Raw genomic sequence first — 23,636 nt, forward strand, 5'->3', positions numbered from 1 at the left:
GTCCTCTTTAGTCTGGATGACATGGTGTCCCAGTTTTCCAAAAAGAACTTCAAATTTTGATTTGTCTGACCACAGAACAGTTTTCCACTTTGCCACAGTCCATTTTAAATGAGCCTTGGCCTAGAGAAAATGCCTGCGCTTCTGGATCATGTTTAGTTATGGCTTCTATTTTGACCTATATAGTTTTAGCCAGCAAAGGCAATGGCACGGGGGAATGTGTTCACCGACAATGTTTCTGAAAGTATTCCTGAGCCCATATTGTGGTTTCCATTACAGTAGCATTCCTGTATGTGATGCAGTGCCGTCTAAGGGCCTGAAGATCACGGGCATCCAGTATGGTTTTCCAGCTTTGACCCTTACGCACACAGATTGTTCCAGATTCTCTGAATCTTTAGATGATATTATGTACTATAGATGATAATAACGTCAAACTCTTTGAAAATTATACTCTTTGAGAAACTCCTTTTTGATATTGCTCCGCTATTTTTCACCGCAGCATTGGGGGAATTGGTGATCCTTTGCCCATCTTGACTTCTGAGAGACACTGCCACTGATAAGCTCTTTTTATACCCTATAATGTTGCCAATTGACCTAATAAGTTGCAAATTGGTCCTCCAGCTGTTCCTTATATGTACATTTAACTTTTACGGCTTCTTATTGCTACCTGTCCCAACTTTTTTTGAATGTGTAGCTCTCATAAAATCCAAAATGAGCCAATATTTGGCATACAATTTTAAAATATTTCACTTTCAACATTTGATATGTTATCTATATTATATTGTGAATAAAATATAAGTTTGAGATTTGTAAATTATTGCATTGTTTTCTTAATCATGCCCTGGTCGAGATTTGGTTCCTTCCCACTGTCGCCTTTGGCTAGGCTTGCTCAGTCTGGGACACTAAAATTATGATCTAAGTTATGCAACTAAATCGCTAACATTGATCTGCCAACATTGTCGCTATATGATAAGTTGAAATGGACTGGTGGCATCACTGTTTTCTCCAGAGTGACTGTACAGCCGAATAAAATTTTGTTGCGATATTGTCCTGTTTAACACTGTGAAGCTCCTTTGAAACAGTCATCATTGTAAAAACGCTATATAATTAAAGTTGGTTGGTTAATTGATTGATTGAATTCTTTTTTTATTCACAATTTGTACAGTGTCCCAACTTTTTTTTAATCGGGTTTGTACATTCTGGATCAAAAAGGCACTTTATATTATATGAAATGCATCCTGGTGTAAATTCAGGGCACATTTTCAGGTCTCTACCTGCAGGGCTGTTATGCCTGGTTAAGACTGTTTTTAAAACAATGCAGTTAATTTGCATGAATCTCACAAAACCTGTCAAGAACAAGTACAGGTCATATTTCACCAAAAAATTGAGAATAAACAAACTGAAAATGCTATGTTTGCATGAAGAAGATAAATCCATTTTTGTTTAACTTTTGAAAAGCATTTCTGACAGGTGTCATGAGCTTCATCTATTTACTGTGGTGTTTATTATTACGACTGCAGGAGAATTCAAGACCTGGCATGTTAAGAACAGAAACAGAGAGGGGTTCAGTGTCTGTCTGAGCAGATCAGATCACATCACATCCTGTCAGTGTACGGAACTGAAAGACAAACTGATCCCTGAAAATGCATCTTTATTTGGCACAACACTCACTATATAATGCAAAAAAAAACTCAAGCCATCACATTGGTTGCAGCCAGCAAAGGTGGGTGTGGACATGGGGAACATGGCGGCCAAGTATTGAAATACACAAAGTCCTCTCAGAGCACAGACAATATTGAGAGAGAAAAAAAGAGCTAGACATATCACTAGAGACCACTAATTAACAAGGGAGATGATTGGAGCTTCCTGGCCCGGGTTTAAGGGGGCTGAGCCGGCGGAAACCATCTGTAGTGCAGCCTGAGCAGATGTGTGCAGCTGGAAGAATTTGTGGAAGTGAGGCAGTAAATTAGCTGCTCTCGCTGGCAGTGACACACACTTGAAAACACACGGACATGTGAAGAGAGTTAGGCACACACGTGCGAACACGCAGAGACCACACTCACGCTGCTCTTGTCAGAAGTCGGGGGGATATCCTGGCGAGCTGTCTGCGACGTGCCAGAAGACAGCAGCACATATCAGATCAAGTGAAATACTCACCCCTTCTTCAAAGACTTGTGACTGAAATACAACTCTGATCGTAAACTGCCTTTCAAACCAAGGGTGTCCTCTGGGACTCCCATTATTTTATATTAAAACAGTGTGCCTACATGATTGAGCTGGAGCCCAATTTCTTCTACAGATTTTCTTTTGTGTTTAGCATAACTCACATCAGAACACTAGAAGAAAAAGCATGACCTAAAACGTTTTGTTGCATTTTCTTTAAGGCTGGAATACAGTACACTACTTAAGTTCAGATTTTTAGAAGAATCAATATTATTTGACGAAGCCAGTGCAGATTTTGGCTAGTCAGAGTTGACAGATTTCACACACACAAAAAAACCTGCATAGTGTATGATTAGTTTCAGACTGTGATTCCATCCTGGTGGAGGATATCAAAACATCTGATATTTTGAGCTGATTATAGAACACTATCGTAATGTATGAAGTACCACTACTGAAACCGAAGCAGTCCCCTATTTATTAGTTTTGCAATAAAATACAATACAAATGCAATAACAATACAAAAAGTAAATTAACAGACCATACGTAACAATTTTGCCTCAATATTTAACTCATTGGCACAGATAAAACAACTGATCGCGTCTACCCACCCGAGACTGCATTCAAAGGCACTTGGCTACAAATAATACTGCGGTCATCCCTGCACATCCATGTTTGTTTCATCTGTAATGCGTCTTTTGGCAATGACTCAACGAGGCACATGTTTCTGTTTGTTGTTTTCAGAATGTTTTTGAAGTCTGGTAGTGTATGACCCGCAGTCATTTAGTGTATTGAGCCCAGTTTTTTCTCTGTAACCATTGAAAAAGTCGGCAAGTGTATGATGTCTAGTGTTTTAAAATCTGTATTCCAGCCTTGTTGTATTTAAGAACCTTTAGTGCCAATACACTTAAGACTACCATTCAAAAGTTCGGGGTCAGTAAGATTTTTTAAAAATATTTATCTCTTATGCTCCCCAAAGCTGCATTTATTTGATCAAACATACAGTAAAACTATTATTATTATAAAAAGTATTATTACAGTTTTATATAACTGTTTTCATTTGTATACATTTTAAAAATGTATATACATTTTTTCCTGTAATGGCAAAGCTGAATTACTCCAGTCTTGAGTATCACATAACCCTTCAAAAATCATTATAATACGCTGATATTCTGCTCAAGAAATTTTGAAAACAGTAAAACATTCTACCTTTTTCATTATTCTTTAATATAACATAAATTACAGCATTTATTTAAAATGTACTTTTTTGACATTGATGAATTAAATGCATGCTTGCAGGGGGGGGGGGGGGGGGGGGGCAAAAAAAACTCCCACCAAACCTTTAAACAGTAGTGTAATTGAAGCAAAATATTCTTAGAACAGGAAGTGAACTAAAATATGGGAAAATTAATCTGAAACTGACCCTTACGTCACACTTAAAATATGTCTTGATGTCACTGCATTAGATAGACCTGGTTCCAAAAGTATTATTTTCTCATTCACCTTTTCCTTAGTGATTTAAAAAAAAAAAAACTTCAACAATGTATTATGTAATTCCCATTCTTTTTAAGTCCTATGGGGCATGTGCTTTAAAGGGGTCATGAACTGAAAAATGGACATATACAGAGAGGAAAATAAGTATCTGAACAGCCTGCTATTTTGCAAGTTCTTCCACTTGGAAATCATGGAGGGGTCTGAAATTGTCATCGTAGGTGCATGTCCACTGTGAGAGGCATAATTAAAAAAAATACAGAAATCACAATATATGATTTTTTAACTATTTATTTGTATGATACAGCTGCAAAAAAGTATTTGAACACCTGTCTATTAGCTAGAATTCTGTTAGTCTGCCTTTAAAATGTCCACCTCCACTCCATTTATTATCCTAAATTAGATGCACCTGTTTGAGGTCGTTAGCTGCATAAAGATACCTGTCCATCCCATACAATCAGTAAGAATCCAACTACTAACATGGCCAAGACCAAAGAACTGTCCATAGACACTAGACAAAAGTGTACACCTCCACAAGACGGGAAAGGGCTATGGGGAGATTGCTAAGCAGCTTGGTGAAAAAAGGTCCACTGTTGGAGCAATCATTAGAAAATGGAAGAAGCTAAACATGACTGTCAATCTCCCTCGGACTGGGGCTCCATGCAAGATCTCACCTCATGGCGTCTCAATGATCCTAAGGGTGTACTCACACTAGTCAGTTTGAACCGTGCCCGAGTGCGTTTGACTACCAAAGCGCGGTTCGTTTGACAAGTGTGAGTACTCTGAACCGTGCCCGGGCGCGGCTCGATTAGCCGGCCCTGGCCCGCTTGGAAGAGGTGGGCCAGAGCACGGTTCAGTTGGACTCGGGCACGGTTCACATGCAGTGTGAGCACTAACCGTGCTGGAGTCCGTAATCAAAGCTGCAAAGTCCTTGCTGCACTTCAGCTGGTACCTTGCAAACCTCATAATACGAGCAGCACGATTACGTGAACATTTTCGCGCCACTAAGGCGACACATCTGTTTAACAACAGGCTGTGAGAGGGCTGTGGACCACCGTGGACCAAACGACACAAAATTATCCACAAAGAAAACAGAGCGATGGACTCCATTGTGTTCAGAGAGCGCCGCTCTTCCCGTTAATCCCGAAACCGTCGGACCATAATGACGTAAGTGTGCTCCTGCACTAATGCTGAAACCCGAAACCGTCGCACCATAATGACATAAGCGTGCTCCGGCACGAATGCTGAAACCCTATGTGAGTGCAGGCCAGCGGGGGAGGGGGGAGGGGGGACAATCGTACTCGGGCCCGGTTCATGGCAACCGTGCCAAGTGTGAGTACACCCTAAGAAAGGTGAGAAATCAGCCCAGAACTACACAGGAGGAGCTGGTCAATGACCTGAAAAGAGCTAGGACCACTGTTTCCAAGGTTACTGTTGGTAATACACTAAGATATCATGGTTTGAAAACATGTCAAATCAGATGAGACCAAAATAATTCCTATTCCTATATTCCTATAATAATAACATTTGGTCATAATTCCACTAAACGTGTTTGAATGAAGAAGAATGATGAGTACCATCCCAAGAACACCATCCCTACTGTGAAGCATGGGGGTGGTAGCATCATGCTTTGGGGGCGTTTTTCTGCACATGGGACAGGGCAATTGCACTGTATTAAGGAGAGGATGACCGGGCCCATGTATTGCAAGATTTTGGGGAACAACCTCCTTCCCTCAGTTAGAGCATTGAAGATGGGTCAAGGCTGAGTCTTCCAAAATCATACCTGCAAACTGACAAGTGGTGAAAAAGGTGACATGTTTTTCGGATAAAATACTTTTACCAGGCTCTGGGGGCATTGCCTCCCAGTAGAATATTTTTGTGTTTTTAACATGTAAACAAAGCCTTTTGGTGCACTCTGACAAGAAAATAAAGGTAGGCCTAAAAGGTAACATTTGCTTCAAGTAAAAAACATTTACACTATAGCACTGGGCATTGTCACAAATTTCACAATTTGATTTGATATTGATTAACTTTAGGCCTATCGGGTAGAGTACATAGCAAATTGTATGTACTGTACAATGTAGCTATGGGGGGATTTTTGGTGGTATAAATATATTGATTCTGAAGCAATATTCTCAGTGTTTTATTAGCTTTTACATAGGCCTACTTAAATCTGCATATTTGTTATTTAATTTTATAAAGGCAATTTTTTAAAAATCTTATTAAATGTATGCATCAACTTTCATGTACAAATTCTTACATTTGATTAATACATTCAGTTATAATGACACTATAGAGTTATTACCAATCAAATTAAATAATTTAAACTGCAGAAATACAACTGCAATAAACAATGTTTGAGATTGATGTTCTAAATGTTTGAATATACAAATAAAAAATGCAATTGTATTTTTAAACATGAAACTAAAACACCAATAGGTGGCAGCAAGTGATCGTCTTAATGAGTGAGTCATTAGGTCGTTCATTGAAATGATTCATTCAAAACACTGAATCATTCAGTACAAAAACACCGCGCTGAGTGTTGCTTACCTTTGGAACTTTTTTTTGCTCGATGAAATCATTGGTGAAATAGAACAAAAAAGTAGTTTGAGTCTAAAATGTAAGTAACTTAATATTAATTAGGCTACACAACACAAATCATTGTATACAATTCACGATTGCCATGTAGCCTATTTGCAAATGTGATAATGTTCAGCAAAACAGCTCCCTTAGTCAACTTGTGTTATCATAAATTATAAATAAAATAAAAACATTAAACTAATTTTTAAATAAAAAAACTTTAACTTAATTTAATTAATTAATTAAGTTTTAACCCAGTATGTTTCTTCTGTTCGTTGTGATTTCTCCACAAATGTCTCTGACAAAGAGACAGTCAGCGCGAGCCTCAACGCAACTTTGTTACCAGAGATAAACTCCATTATCAGTCACTGTTTACATTGAAAGTAATAATAAATAAAAAAACCTGAATCATTCTCGCGTTTCTGCTCATTTGTCCGGCCGAGAAAGTAAAACCCTCTTTCATTTGTCCCAGACAAAGATTAATGTTGAGCCCTTACGGTAGACCTGTGTTCATTCATGATTTCTCTTGTGCTGTAAAGCGGAGGTGCAAATCCGCACTGCCGTTTGCTTGAACTGACGATGGAGATTCACTTTTGCGACACACCTGAAGCATGATGTTGTGGCGCTTCCCCTCATTTGTGCGTTCAAATCGGTTCAAATGCAGCGCTGCCTTCCCGGAATGCTATGCGGGCGCCTTAAAGTCGCTTGACGTCAGAACAGAACAGAAGTGTTCTGAAGTGTTGAAGTCTGAAGTCCGACAGAAGTGTTGCACGGACAAAAGGATCACCTAGAGGGCTACAGTGATCTGTGAATGTCACGCCCATAGACTGTTAAAAAATGTCACGCCACATTAGAGCACTAAAAAAGATTGCAACAGCTCAAGAGATGTCAATACAGTCAATAGAAAAATTGCGCATTTGCAATTATTATTGTGAAGTTAATGCATTCAACTTAACCAAAGGCTACTGTACCAAATATTAACATTGATTTTCTCAGATGTTCAAATACTTATTTGCAGCTGTATCATTCAAATAGATAAAAAAAATCATACATTGTGATTTCAGTGTTTTTTTGTTTTTTTTTAGATCATGTCTCTCACAGTGGACATGCACCTACAAAGATAATTCCAGACCCCTCCATGATTTTTTGCAAAATACTTGCAACTTGCAAAATAGCAGGGTGTTCAAATACTTATTTTCCTCACTGTAAGAGGTCATCACACTATAAGAATATCCTGTAAGTTTCGGAACTGAAAACTTCCTTGTTAGTCCAATAAAAGATTGTGTTGACACCAGGCCCAGCAAACAACAGGTTTTTCAAAGTGGGGATCCTTGACGCCAAAGGAAGGCAAGCACCCCCTCTGTTGAAGAAGATCAACGCCTACTTCATCACTGCCCGTTTAGCAATAAACATGCCATTGAGGATTACAACATATTTTGCAGTGCCTGGGCTTGACAGTAATGCAGCATGTAAGTAACTGTTTATTCTAATGCCTGATCTGTGACCAATGATTTCTGAAATGTTAAAAAAAATTCTGAAAGTGTGTTAGTAAATAAAACCTGTGACTAAATGTCAACTTGCATTGTTTCTCTTAGTAGTATGAAAACAATCTGTTATTTAACTGTGATTCAATTTTATAAAGAAAACGAACAAAGAAAGCTCCCTTTGGAATCATTGGAGCAGTGCACACTGCAGCTGTCAATCAAACAGCGAGAGTTTATCAGTGACTCCCATTTTATTCAGCGAATCTCTTAACTATATCATGTTAGTGAGGATGAAAGCATTCGTCATTGGACAGAAATGACTTTCATATGTTCAACATGTGTGTGATCGGCTGCAACGTTCATCTCTGCAACCTTTCATGCCACAATCTAAATATAATGCCATAGATCTGAACATAATTCCATAGATATAAATGTAATGCAACCATATTCACGATTAGTTAACCATGTAATAGTAAAAACGCACTAAAAGAGAGAATAATATTATTTCAAATGGAAAGACATCAGCCAATCACAGCAGTTGGCATTTACATTGAAATCTCAGAATAAACACGCCTCTTGCTATCAGAAAATCACTGCGTGTCAGAGCGATTAAGTGCACGCACGAGACGAGAGAGGTATGCATCAACTCGTCTTAGTTAAGGGAATAACAGTTTAATATGAAAAAGCGGTCGAGTGTCCCTTTAAAACAGTGTTCAGGGCAGAGGCTAAAATCAGGGTAGAAAAAATGCCTTTTATGTATAAATTATGACAATTTTTGATGTAAAAAGCACTCTAAAATTATAAGTGCGACCCAGGAAACATCATAAAACAATAAAACAATGCAGTTCATGGCCCCTTTATGTGACATTAGGATATTATAGGATGTTTTCACTTGAATTAAATCCATTACTTTAGTGTTGGTAGCACCTGTTGAGCTACAGAAACATTGATGAGAGCTTAAATAAACAAATGTCTTGTTTTTGCATTTACACTTTTCTGTTGTAAAGCTTTCAAGCCAATTTGTAGGATCTGTCTGACTCATTACAGTGTAAATTAAAACCCTATAAACACTAAAACCCATTATAAACTCTAAACAACAATCCTGATGACTTCCTTCTTCTATGAAATAGGAGGATTAATAGTCTGGTGTGCTCTTATGCCTGCATATTCACTGATATTCAAAACACTTACCGTTCCATCCTCCCTGAGTTTAAGACAGGAGCCAAAATCTGCAAGTCGAATGTGTCCATTCACGTCCATGAGAATATTATCTGGCTTGATGTCTCTGTTAGAGAGAAAACAATAAAAGATTTGAGATGTGTTGATGTGAAAGAAGTTGCTATATGTTGATGTGAAAGAAGTTGCTATTAGGCATGTTCAAAGCTGACACCATTATGGATTCAAATCACAGTGAACCAACATACTAATCACATTTATTCAGCAAGCTGATTGGAAAATACATGGCTGCAAAATACATTAACGTAAATGTTAATATTGCTGCTATCATTGTATTTTGTTTACATGAAGCCAAAATGTTTTTGAGGCATATTTTGGCTTAGAGCCAGTAAGTACTTTAGGGAGCTTCTTAATGAGACAGAGCAGTAATTCACAGTGGGCTTCACAGTGGGCACTTGTGGCAGCCCTGTAAATCACCTCTATTCCTGAGAGAGCCACAGAGGAAATGGCTCTGTGGCACAGAAAGCCTCCATCCACTCCATATAACACACTCATACAAAACAAACAAAGGTCAGAGATTTGAACCTGTCATTTGCAGGGCAGGATTAGTCTTAACAGGGTATGAGAGGTGTTCTCTGCCCCGAATGTGACCTGCCCATGGGGCAGCCACCAATAGAAGCATAAACAAACAGGCATCAAAGTGTCACAAGTTCATGTCTCCATTACAGCTTATCTAAACCTGTGTGTGAGAGAACACGCTCGAGGCGAGAGCGAAACACAGACTGTTCTTATTCTCTTCATGCTCTCGCTCTTGTTCGCCCCTCGTAAATTTGATCCAGGGGGTGACGTGGAGCTATAATAAAGACGGAGTGAATGTTTGCATGTGCCTTGTATCGACATGAATTACTACAACACTCGTGAGGCGAGTTTCCTTAAATATCTCACCCAAACAGCCCAGAAACCTTGGGTTGGGGTAGGATTTTTTTTAATAGTAAGCATAGTACAAAGCCCTATTGATATTTATAATAAAAACACAGTTGTACGAAGAGCTGATCTAAACTTGATACTGAGGTATAGCATATTCTACAATTTTTGAAACTTAAGAAATGAGTCTGTGCACACTTGAATATAAACTGCTACTGAAATAGAAACCAAGCAATCAACAAAACCTCATGTTGCTGTCTGTCTAATGGTTTGGACAAAAACTCACGCCTGGTTAAGACAGCTCTATAATATTAGTTAAGGTTTTACCCAAAACATATGGGAAATTCCCTAAAATATCTGTCGAATATTATAATGATAAGCAAATGGCCTAGATTACCATTCATAAGTTTGGGAGCAGTAAATAAATTAACACTTATTCAGCAAGGCATTTTTAAAAATCCATCAAAAGGTATAGTAAAAGCGTTTATTTTTTTATTTTTTAAACAAATGCTGCTCTTAAATAAATGCTCAACTATTTAAAGAACCGTGAAAAAATAGATCATGTTTTCCAAAAAAACATTAAACAGCACAGCTGTTTTCAATATAGATAATAACTTGAAATGTCTCTTGAGCATCAAATAAACATATTCAAATGATTTCTGAAGGATCATGTGACACTATACAATTAAAAAATTCAGCTTAGATATTACAAAAATAAATCATATTAAAACTGAAAAAACAATTGTCAATAACTTTACAATATAACTTTGTATTTTTTTTTAGATAATCAATTAAATAGAGCCTTCTGAGCCTAAGAGACTAGCAAAAACCTTCTTCTTTTTTATCTTACTGACCCCAAACTTTAAAACAGTAGCGTACATCATGATCTTTTTGCAGGCAAAATAAATTAAGAACTAAATATCAAATGCTTCCTCACACAAAGACTGTTTGAAGGGAATGAAGTCCTGATCACCATATGCTTTTATTGTATGTAAAAAGCAGCATGAAAAATTCAGAAGAAAGTTGGAACAACATGAGGGTGAGTAAATAAAAATTATTTTGGTCAACTATTGCTTTAATGTGCTCATGGTTGTGACATCATAGCCATGACATTATCTGAATGCTTCATTTTTGCAGTTAAGTTTTAATAAATGTTCAGTGCTGACTGGGGTTGTGAACTATAGAGGATTTCACATAAAAAACAAGTTTTTCCTGAAATGTCCCCTTCAAAACACTCCTGCTGAGACTCCATTTGAGAGCTAAGGAATGAAAACAAAGAGTACTTTCGTGGTCTACTACAATTTATAGTCATAACTGGGGACTCTTCCAAAAAAAATCAGCACGGGAAGCCTGGACAGCCATGGAGACTTCCTCACAGGGAACACTTCTCCGGGCACATTAAAGGGTCTGTACAAGCTGTACGAATCGGATCACTGATTTTTATTGTTAATACAGCAACGGAAACTTTACATTTGTCCCAGATGAGGGCCTGTGTGGGTATGGGCACAACACTGGTTTGGATTGCCTCATTAGAGGCCTTGTTTATTTGTTCCGCCCCTCTCCGGCTGCTTTCCCTCCATGTTTACACAGAGGCAGAGCTACTGTGAAGGAAGGCCACCTCAGGAGAACAGGCGGAAACGTTCACATGCAAACCAATCCAACTGATTAACATGACTCATCTGGAGCTCGAGTTCAGGATCTCCTGGAGTCTGTTCTGGGATCAGAGGAAAACATAGCCTAGAAATCTAGACGCACCCTAGCGGCAGCAAATTTATTTTGCCTGCAAGTGTGGTCTAGCAACTCTCAATTCCTATCTGAGCTGTATTCCTCAGAATCTGGACGGCCCAATTACATTGTGTAGGCTACAGAGTCGGCGGGCGGGGCCATAATGACGACGGCCGAGTTGCGTTTGCGTGCTTCTAGTAACACAGAAACTGGCGAACGGCGGTCTTTCGAATCAGCTCTGCCCGCGCCTCCGGAAGACTTGGAGTTAAGCTTTCCTCTGAGAAAAGAACAAAGAGCGGCACTGAAGTCATTCTTAAAAAGGGAAGATGTGTTCGGAGTTTAGCCGACCGGATACGGCGAATGTTTAATCAGTCAGCGAGCTCCCCTTCACCGTCGTTGCTCCGGTTGGTGTAGCGCTATCCTATCGCGTGCAGAGGGAGTTTGAAAGACAACCGTTTATCCCGCCCCTCGGATTGAGCTGTCTATGGTGAGTTTCCAGACCAAACATCTTGATGTGGGTCTGGCTTGTCAGGCTAAGGAAAACAGTGATGACACTCGAAAAATGTCCTTTCAACAATCAACATTTAATATCAACAAAGTATACGTACATATGTCTTTAAACCAAACATGTTTCTTGCTGTTGGATGCTGTTTCATGTATCCTAAGCTTTTTAGCACTGTTAAAGACTTGGATTCCCATCCTAGACATGGACAAAGTTTAAAAAAATAAGTTGAACGTTTGATAGAGTATTTCTGTGTCAAAAATACTCCTTCCGGTTTCTCACAAGTTTCGGAAAGTTTTTCCGAGTACGAGTCTGCTTGATGTCAAAGGGGGCGGAATATCCTTGTACGGGCTGCACGGGTGCTTCTCCCGGAAGGGTGTGCGCGCGAGCGACCGGACCAGAGCAAGAGAGCAAATGCACGTCGCCCATAAACACTGCACTAACTGCTGTCCCAGGACTTCACCACATCAACAATATCACCAAAGTGTGTTTTGGATGGAGCGGTGACAATAAAGGTTCACGATCATGCTTTGGAAGCAGGCAACATCAGTAAACAACACGATCGTGTATAGTTAATTTATCAATGGAGCATGCGATCTATGGCGTGTGTTTAAATACATTTGTTTAGCTGACCAATATAGGTGTCAGTTTGTTTATTGTAAAACCACCCCAAACATAAACCTAGGGGACGTTCACACAAAGCACATTCAAATGCGCTAACGTTACGCCATTGTTTTTCTATGTAACGTTATACACTAGTCTGACGTGCAAAACCGTTTTGCTTGCTACTGCTAAGGTTTAGTCGCATACAATAGTCCATAAAGCAAATCATGTCCTCATAATCCACAAGTAAACAAATGCAAATGTTGACAAGCCACTAAATAAAGTACATACTACAGAGATGGACGTCCTGCTTCTCCTGTTCAATTTATTTCAGCCTCCGGATCCGATTCTGGATAATATTTGTATTTGAATCTGATTGATAGCCATGGTTTATTTAGGGTAACACTTGACGATGTCAGCTTTTCAGACGCTCTCATGCAGTAGCTGCTCGTGATTCTTTAGCCCCGCCCACATGGTACGCCTCCATACGCTCATTTTTTTCCGGAAAGACTCGGTACAGCCTTTCTTTCTTTTATAAATATAATAAAACTAAAGACTTTTCGGAGATATGAAGGATGCAAAACTACTATATAGGTACTCAAGATGAAACTGAAGATGAGATGAAACTGAAACTGAGTGTTTCACCCCCCTTTAACACTGTGAAGCTGCTTTGAAACAATTGTCATCGTAAAAGCACTATATAAATAAAGTATAAATAAAGTATGTGTATGATTAGGTGAATGTGAGGCAAAAATGTAAAGCGCTTTGGATGGCCATAGGGTCTGTTGAAAGCACTATATCAATACAGTCAATTTACAATCATTTACCATAGAGGATTGTAAATTAAAAATTATTGCTGAAATGAATGCTCCAATAAAATATAAACATGAGATGAAAAATGCTTTTAATGCTTCTGTAATAATGAATTTGCAGGTCAAAGAATAAAACCCAGTTGAGACACATCTAACACCATGACATAATCATCCGTTCACCCAAGGCCACGTTCCCTCCTGCCAATAGGTGAACTAAACCCCTGTCCTGACAACACCGGAGCTAACATCATCCCCTCAGCCAGTCAAAGTGTTGAAAGAAAAACTTATCTTCCTCTTACATGAAGGATGCTACACACAGGCCCTGACAGAAACACAACACTGGGAAGCAGGGACATTAAAATATGATTAGTGCTGGTTTCCTGCCCTGTCAACGCACGTTAGTACAGCTGCAAAGACACTACAAAGGCAAATATAAATCAAAAGCTAATGTTTTATGTATTTGAGGGGTGGAGAGGAATGTCTTAGTCTAGCATTTGTCATCTCATCATACACAATACTGTCTTAAATAGCCTGTATGTAGGACTTCATCTTATATAACATGAGATTTTGGTCAAATGACAGAAAACCATAGACAGTAAAAGAAATGGACCGAGCTATCCCATTGACTTCAACGGCGGAAAAATGAGGCCAATCAGAGGCACTCACTTCCTGATGGCTGAGCGAACTGCGCAGGCTCAGACTGAGCTTGAAGATGTAGATGTGACGTAAGCAACCTGTCTGACAGTTGTAGGTCTTCTAGTAGTTGTGGAAAGTGAAATCTGAATCACGTTGTTTAAATATTTTCTCCCGTTGCTTTTGGCTCACTATCGGCTTCTCCCCTATTCTTCTTCCTTGACTTTATCGGACTTTATGTTTCCACGTCCCCCCGACTGTCTAATAGACAGTAAAAGATTGTTTCTGAGCGTCTCCTCCTGTCTATACGGTAATTTCTCAACTGTGTGACAGAGTCGTGTTGGTTATGACACAATCGTTAGCCTATTTTTACAAAAACAGCTTCTACGGGGCGATAAGATACAAGGTAATGGAGCCTTTTATTCATTGTTGTGTTTCTTTATAAATAAACAATGGACAAATGGAGTCTTTAAACGCCTCAGATGTAAAGTTATTTACTGTCAAAGTGACTCAAAAATGAATGGGAGTCAATGGGATGCTAACAGCAGGTGATGACTTGGTTAGCAATGGCCGCCCCTATGGGTGGAACGCTTTCCGAGTGCTAGATTACCCCTTGCAGAAAACCTGAGCCCCCAAGAGAGCTACAATAAACTTTATAACAAGTAAGTTAATGAAACTGTAATGCGATACACTAGCTGCCATTCTAATGATGAACAAAACATGCATGTCTGACATTAGCTGGTCAAAAACCTCGTAACTCTATTTAAGATTGATTTTGGTAAAATTGTAATAATATAATGGCACATGTAAGTGTCTGAACGTTTATAAAGCCACAATATAAGTTTTGATGTCCCAGTGTTTAATTATTTAAAAAAATATATGTGTTTTGCATTTACTGAAAAGCAGTGTTTTAGGTGATATAGAATGCCGTAATTCCTCAAATAAAAGCCTGTAATCAATCGAACGCTGGGCCTCTGATAGTGGCCTAGGGCGTGGTCAGCACAAACAAATAAAGGCCGGGGGAAAATGTGTAAATAATCTTCTAAACGCCTTTGATTTAATGTGCATTCAAGTTCATCGTACATCGTAATGTACAGTAGGGTTGTGCCCACCTGACCGACATCACGCAACCATCCTGATGCCACGCTCCCGTTCTTACGAGTGCGACACACACATTAATCCTATAGCCTAGTAGTCTCTTCTATAGTTAACCTAAAATCTTTGCAGGGATTGCTCTGTAAATTAAATTGAGAATATAACTGATGCGTTTATGCCATTTTAAATAGGCTACTGTAGTCTATGAGATATGCAACGTCTGTGAAAATACCATGTCAGGCAGATTACACAAATATTGATCTTCACCTCGCTGCATTTAACTTAAAATATTTTATTTTGTACAAGAAAACTGAATAGGCTTCAAAAAAAAACTATGTTGATGAAATATTGTAAAGTGGTCATATGAACTAGGCTACATCAAAGACATCCAATATGCAAAATCAAAATTGAATATCTCAGAGAAAAGTGCATGCAACCTATTTGAAGTGCAGATAAGTAATAGTTGGGTACGAAAAATAATGAAATTATAGTTTTTAAGTATAAAAAAAAAAATGTAAAGCGACAAAAATTAAATGAAAATGAAAAGTGCTTAAAAGTAGCCTACACAACTCAATTGGAAGAAAGCTTTTTTTTTCTTACGTGCAATGATAGGCTATAGAAAGCGTGGAGTCATTATTTGGGTTAGAAAAATTGCGAAAATATATTTTTTTAAAGTAGAAAATAATATTTATGTAAATAAATATATTAAATTAAAAAGTGCTTAAAAGTACTACACAACTCTTCTTAATTGAAGGAAGCTTTTTTCACGTGCAACCTTTTTAGAAAGCACTGAGTAATTAGTTAGGTTAGTAAAATAACGGAATTATAGTTTAAGTATGAAAAATATTTATGTAAAGAGATATGGTAAAATAAAAAAGTGTTTAAAAGAGCACAGCTATTCTTAGGTGGAAGTTAGCTTTTTTTCCCTCACACACAATAGCCTATAGAAAGCGCAGATGCGTCATTAGTTGGGTTAGAAAAATAACAAAATCATATTTTTTTAAAGTAGAAAATAATATTCATGTAAAGATATATATATATATATATATATATATATATATATATATATATATATATATATATATATATATATATATATATATATATTAAAATAAAAAGTACTTAAAAGTAGGCTACACAACTCTTAAGTGGAAAGAAGCTTAAGAGGAAGCTTAAAAATATTCAAAATAATATATCGGCCATTGTACAGTATCTGGCAACATTTTTGCCAATGTATATGGTCAACAAAGACCCAAAGGATGTATAATTAAGATGAGTTTGAAGAAAACAATAGAGAAAGAGAGAGATTTTTAAGAATCGCAATTCGATATTCCTATGTAATGCGATTTTGTTTTCTTTTTTAACTCTAGACCATGAGGAAACATGATAAAAAACAATGATACACATCCATAAATGTCTCTCAGTGTGGTATTTTTAAACATAATTTTGTGTGAATATGTCTGTTCAAGAGCTCAATTCTCCATTCACACACTGTCTGAGAAGAGGGTTTCTCGGTGTGCGTCGGATGTGTGAACACTGAACACACAAAACTTCTCACACTATTAAATCGAGTTCTCTTTTCCATCTTCTTGCACTCGAATATTTAGGCTTAAAAACACATGCAAATGATGAAATTTTTTCTGATGCAGCACTGGCCTAATTGAGCCAACTGTCCCGAACAACGTTTACAGTGGCCCCGGTCCATCCGGCAGTCCTTATTGTTGAGCCCTGCCCTCTGCTGAAATAGAAGAGGCAACTTTCCTCTGCCTCATCGATAAGCAAGAACTCAAAGCTATTTTATTTATTAACTAATACTGATTTTTGGAATAATAAAAAAAGTGATGTAAAAAAAAAAGAAAACGAAATAGTTAGGTGAATTGATTCCCCCCCATTTACTTAGCCATTTAATTCCATAGTATTTTTTTTTCTACTATGGAAGTCAATGTCTCCAGTTAACTGTTTGGTTACTGAAATTCTTCAAAAAATCTTCCCTTGTGTTCAGCTGAAGAAAGAAATTCATGCAGGTTTGGAATAACTGGAGGATGAGTAAAGGATGACAGAATTTTCATTTTAAAGTGAACTATCCCTTTAAGAAAAATATTGCTCTCATAAATACTTGCCAGCGTTGAAAGGAATACAAGTCTAGAAATGCATCCAAATAACAGCAGAGTGCAACCGTAAGGTGCTCTGCAGTGGTCAAAGAGGATATAAACAGTGAATTTTGAAGTGATATATTCTTGAAAACTCAGAGATGTGGATTCGGACAGCAGTTACATTACCACACAACCTTGTTGCTTGTCAAAAGCAGAAGGTAATTTGGCCCGGGATTGTTACGCGGGTGGTGGGAGACGGACAGCAATAAAATCACTGACTAGCCCCTGTAAATGATGAAAATACCTTCCGACCCCATGAGAAACAATTACCGTTCGAATAGGGCTTCAGCCAACTCCTAACACTCTGTTAGGAGTTGGCTGAAGCCCTATTTCATCATTTACAGAGCTGGAAAATGAAACTTTGCCCGAATTCACCCTGTTGGGGAGGAGGGCAACAACATCATGGCCACCAAAAAACTTCAGCAAATATTGTTCTTGCTCCGGCTTTAACTTCTGGATATTCGGCAGCGGTACCACAACAGAATGAATGGTTTCGTTTGCATCTTACTCCACTGAACTACAACTTAAACTAGCGCACACCATCAACGTCATGGTTCTCAGCCACTCCCTCTGTTTGCTGATTGGACTGGTTCAAATTTGTTCGGAGAAAACTTAAGAATATACCGCAGTCCCAGACGGAGTACTAAAGGAAAATAAAAATTGAGCGGAAGTAGGGAGGGCGGAAGTAGGGAGGGCGGAGCCAGGCTACTACGTTCCATCCATAGACTGTAAAAAAACATGGATGTAATATCCGTGACGTCACCCATAAGTTTCCGATGAGCCGCTCTGAAGCGTAAAGTAAGTTCGAACTGGCCATCTTACCACACCTGGATAACAGAAAATGGGCAAAGAGGTGGGAAGTGGGGGTGATGCAATGACTAACAGACATTGGATAAATCTACCTGTCACGCCATGAATTATGCAGAACTTTAAGGCTTTATATAATGTAAACGAATGAGTTATACAAGAATTTACCCCCCTCACAGTTGTTATGAAGAGCAAAATTAGCCAAATAGACCAAAAACAAAAATTTGTACCATGCTTTCATTGGTTACGTTAAATTCATAAACATGTTTTATTCTGCTGTAAAGTTGGGAATTTGATCATGGGGCTCGATGAGATAGGGAGCCTTGTCCCTAGTGGCCAGTCGATTCAACATAAACTGGGGGAAGTTGCCGCTTTGTTCCATCATTAAAATTTCCACCCAAACTAAATCAACAATTAAAAGGAAGAAGTTTAAAACAGATATCATTTTCAGTCACAACACACTTTCCAAAGCAACCTGAAATTAATACATCTGACTAAATTCTTATCTACTAATAATAAATTCATCACTATAAATGTGAGAGAGATCAGTACAGAGAAGAGGTATTAAATGACCTTGGTGCGTGAATGGTCAAGCAACGCTTTAAGTCCTCAGGGTCTCTTTAACACATACAGAGAAAGACAGGAGAGGCAGCAGCTGGTCAGTCGATGGGCAGGTGGTGGAAAACTGTGTGTGTGAGTGATACAGACAGTAAAGGATCAGTGGGCAGTGAGGAACAGAGCTGTGTTGTTAAAAATAACTTCCCTTTCTCTCTCAGCCAGTCCAAAATCCGCTCTGACCCAACAGAACATTCCATCACACTTATTAGATGCTCTCCGGAGGACATTATTCTGATTGTGCATTAAGGCATTCTGCAGTCAGCTATTTCTTTATAACTTATGAATAATGACCATTTATTTACTGATCCAGAAAGTAGTCATGTAATAAGCAGGATAAATGTACAGTCAACCAGTAATTATTTCCAAAGGAACCACTTCACATCAAGTTCCAGATCATCCTAGGGTTTATTTTGCCATAATCACTAACACATGGCATACGTGCACAGAACAAAAACTCAACTATAATCCATCAGAAGAAATTATTAATACTTTTATTCTGCAAGGATGCATTAAATGGACCAAAGTTGAACTGACAGTAAAGACTTTTATAATATTGCAATAGACAATATACTAGAAAGCCACTAACAAAAAAACTACATAAGCAAAAAGAAAACATGACCCATGATAAAATATGGATTTAGTTGCAATGAGGATAAACATGATTTTGTGCAGTGATTATATTGGCTGTTTAGACCCGATTAACCGGTAGAAATTTTTAACCGGTAAAGATTTCGGACTATCGTCTCTATCATGATTATTCACTCACAGTGGTGGTTCTACATTGAATTACACCCTGGCCGAGACCCCCTTTGAGCGAAGAAACAAAAGACACCTACATGTTGGATGCTCTGGGGGTAAGCAGATAAACATCCAATTTTCATTTTTGGGTCAACTATCCCTTTAAAGGGGAGGTGAAATGCTGACACTTCTGTCGCACCGCGCTCCACTTTATTCCTATGGGTGATGCCAAGCGACTACAACGCTTCAGCACAGCATTCCGGGAAGGCAGCGCTGCATTTGAACCAATTTTAACGCAGAAATGACGGGAAGCGGCACAACATCACGCTTCAGTCGCGTCGCAAAAGTGGATCTCTACGGTCACTGCTGTCACAGGACTTCACGAAATCAACAGTTACCAAAGAAGTTCGTGTTTGATGGAGCCGTGACGATAAAGGATAAAACCGCTTTGCTTGCTACTGCTAAGGTTTAGTCGCATACAATAGTCCATAAACCAAATCATGTCCTCATAAACTGCGAGTAAATACACACAAATGTTGACAGGCCACTAAATACAGTACATACCACAGAGACGGACGTCCTGCTGTTGTTGCTTCTCCTGTTCAATGTATTTCAGCCTCCGGATCTGATTCTGGATCATATATGTATTAGTTGAATCAGATTGACAGCCATGGTTTATTTAGGGTAGCGTTTTCTTCTCCACGCTTGAGGACGTCACCACTTTGTGTGCGCGCTTGTCATTCTTTAGCTCTGCCAACAAGATACGCCTCGAGCCGCTCGTTTTTTTTCCGGAAAGACTCGGTACAGCCTATCTTTCTTTAATAAATATAATAAAACTTAAGACTTTTCGGAGATATGAAGGATGCAATACTACTCTATAGGTACTCAAGATTGACATGAGATTGACTGAAACTGAGTGTTTCACCCCCCCCCCCCCCCTTAAGAAAATTCAGTTATTTAACTAGTGCAATTACAACAGGAAACATACTTTTTAAGGTGCACAATCTCCACCTCCAACACTGCCAAAAGACAATGAACACAATTATGCACAAAATATGACCGTATCAGTTATCAGAACTTAAATATACACTACACATATATGTGCCAAAAATAGTCTAGGCCTATATAGAATCAGATATGTAAAAAAATGTACTAGCAGAGAGCAACAGTAATATGAAATATTAAGAATAATATAGGCTACAAATAAATATAGAATACATATTTTAAATAGCACAAATCATTCACATTACACTGTCATTACACACTATTATCTAAGGCCGCATTAACACCAAATTAAGACCAAATTCCAATTTTTTTCCCTCTCATGTGGCACAGATCGGATATGACATGTGAACGTGTAATCAGGAAGAAAGTGCATGGATTCCCATATTCTCAAATTGGTTTCAGGCCTCACTTATATGTGGAAATTAATAAATCCAATATGAATTGGATACGCGGGGCCCCAATTCCCCACACAGTGAGATTACAGATAATAGAAATACGCTTCGTGGCATAGGATTTGTTTTTTTGAATGCTCATGCCACCCCTTGTATATTTAAATGTATATTTACACAGGGAAGACCATGCAGTGATGTTTTATAGTATTTAATAACATGTACACTTTATGTAGCATTTCTTAAAGGGTTACTTTAGCGATTAGCATTAAGCTTTGTATCAGTAGAAACCTGGTACATTTAACATTTAACATTTAATCATTTAGCAGACGCTTTTATCCAAAGCGACTTACAAAAAAGGGTAGAGCAATAGAAGCAACGAAACAAACAAAGCCAACAACCTGTAAAAGCTGTAAGAAATCTCAATTAATTAGCACAGTACACAACTGTGTTTTTGTTTTTTGTTTTTTTTTATAGCCAGCTACAACAAATACTCACGTACGGAAAATACAGAACACTGGATTTGGATAGCTAAGATATCCAAATAGTATATTCAATACTAGTATATTATTACTAGTAATAATATTACTAGTATATATTGGTAGTATATTCAAAAGATTGTGCTTGCCATGTTTTCAACCCACCCATAGGAGTGGGATCTCACTCACAGAATGTAAATGCGCACAGCCGCTCTGGTATTATAACGGAGCGATGCGGAGCAAATCAAGTTTTTTTAATGAATTCATATGAAAGTTAATCTTCCAGAGGCATGAACCGAAAACACACCAGACTGGACACACACCGTGAATGACTGTGCAGCCGTGAATGAATGCCGACATCTTGTCTGTCAGCTCCTTGTTCTCGTGATGAATGAAATCTGACTCCTGCTGCTGGCAACTTTCATTCAGCTCATACTGTATTGAACAGACGCGTTCAGTTTTTAATTGTAGTGTCTGTTCTCTAACTACTAATTATTTTATTACTATAAAAAGAGGGAAAGTGATGTAACCGGTGGGAGTGCCCTCGTAGGGCAGAGTGCGAAGCAAGTGCATTCTAGGAGTTGTTGTCTTTCCTCCATATGAGCCAAATATAAATTTTCTTGCTTTTCTCAGTCAAGAAGGCCCAGTGATCCAGTTTAAATACACATTCATCTTTCCAGCGGTGAAGTACCCCTTTACGTTTTTCAGGTAGGTGTACTATTGTTCTCTATTATAGTTTTGTCCTATTGCTTGTAATTACTTTCTTTGTTTTTATTTGATATTTAACTGTTTATTTGTCTTCAGTAAGCTTGCAATGTATTTATTTATTTATTTATTTATACTTTTTTATATATATATATTTAACTTTTTCAATGGCATCAAAAATGTTGACATATACGATAACAAACTATATTGTAATATATATTGTTTTCATGAAAATAAAGCTACTCGTATCCTGATATAAGATTTTGGTCCTATCACCCACTCCTAAAGATTTTAAGGTTGAGATTCTGTTAATTTTGTACAATAAAAAATTCCAGTTTTGTGTTATACTGATGTCCCATATAAAAATGAAGAAATACCAGAAACCAGAATCGCTGACCTAGAGGAAATGAAGGAAAGAGGAAAAAGAAATGAAGCAAAGGTTCAGTGTTTTTTCTCATTGAACCTTTGCTTGATTTCTTTTTCCTCTTTCCTTCATACTTGCCCTAAGTCCTTTAAAAAAAGATTTACAGAAAAAAACTGTAAATAATAAATGCAGAAAGAGTAATAAGATGGGAGAATGGTAGAAAAAAGGAAAAAGCAGAAGAGTGATGTCCTATTAAGGCAAGCATCTGATGCCAACCTCACAGCATGACAGCGAGACCACTGGAAACTCTTATCAGACGAACTGCTATGTTTACAGAAAAAGAGATCGGTACTGCCAAGATACTGAGAGACAGAATTCCACACATTCCCAATATTAACATGGGGCAAGAGAAGGATTCTTAGGCTGTGTCCAACAAGGTGCTTTTTTCCTACCGCCAGCATATCTTTAAAATTGTTTTCAATGGGAGCACTGTGTAATCGTCACTGTGTGACGAGACGCTGTGTTCATTTCACACCGAGCGCTTGGCTTTTTTCTGGATGCAGAGTTGAAAAATGTTCAACTTTGGGTAAAACGCAATGCTCATAACTGTCGCTTTTTACTTAGGTGTTTAATCACAGTCAAGGAGGGGCGTGATGAATACAATACTTACCATTCAGCACATCTTGCTGGGACAACAGCAACAAGACGACAACAACAAGCACAACAATGGCATAAAATCATTTAAAGCAAGAGCCAGAGCAAATACTTCACAATGCATCGAGATTCTTATATTCAGAAACAAACCATCTGCAAAATCAGATACACTTCCGCAGATATTCTGTATCATAGCAACCAAAGCGCCTGAGATTTGAATAAACCCCAAACACTAACTTTTTGTCATGCCAATAAAGCATTGTTGAATTTGCATTGCCAGAAAGAGAGTGCTCAATGAACTGAAACGTTTTCCCATGGCTAGGCGGTCCAAAGTCATGAGCTGTACTTAAAACCCTGCAATTTTCCCTAAAAATGCGTAAACAGTAAACACTGATGGCCTTTAGCATGACCCAGCATTCCTCTCTCTTGCGTCTATTTGTTATTTGTCAGTCTCGCGAGTGGAAGGGGGTGGACAAAACAGCAAACATCCCCCTCAGCCCTTCCGCAAATAGACCACTTACAGTGATGACCATGTTTACTCT

At 38.2% G+C, this 23,636-nt stretch overlaps 1 protein-coding gene across 10 annotated transcripts in view; it reads right to left on the minus strand.

Annotated features, from left to right (window-relative positions):
- cdc42bpaa (CDC42 binding protein kinase alpha (DMPK-like) a) overlaps positions 1 to 23,636 on the minus strand; it is a 126,549-nt gene that overhangs the window by 51,340 nt on the left and 51,573 nt on the right. For 6 of the 10 annotated variants that reach the window (XM_067455980.1, XM_067455984.1, XM_067455982.1 and 3 more), the window contains exons 6-7: positions 8,904 to 8,997; positions 2,061 to 2,102 (exon numbers count right to left, since the gene is read on the minus strand). In XM_067455980.1, the coding sequence (XP_067312081.1) occupies positions 2,061 to 2,102; positions 8,904 to 8,997 (136 nt within the window). The remainder of the gene's footprint in view (positions 1 to 2,060; positions 2,103 to 8,903; positions 8,998 to 23,636) is intronic. The other 4 variants (XM_067455988.1, XM_067455986.1, XM_067455987.1 and 1 more) reach the window with 1 other exon arrangement.

The sequence above is a fragment of the Pseudorasbora parva genome, chromosome 10, assembly GCF_024679245.1.
Source record: "Pseudorasbora parva isolate DD20220531a chromosome 10, ASM2467924v1, whole genome shotgun sequence".
Lineage (NCBI taxonomy): Eukaryota > Metazoa > Chordata > Actinopteri > Cypriniformes > Gobionidae > Pseudorasbora > Pseudorasbora parva.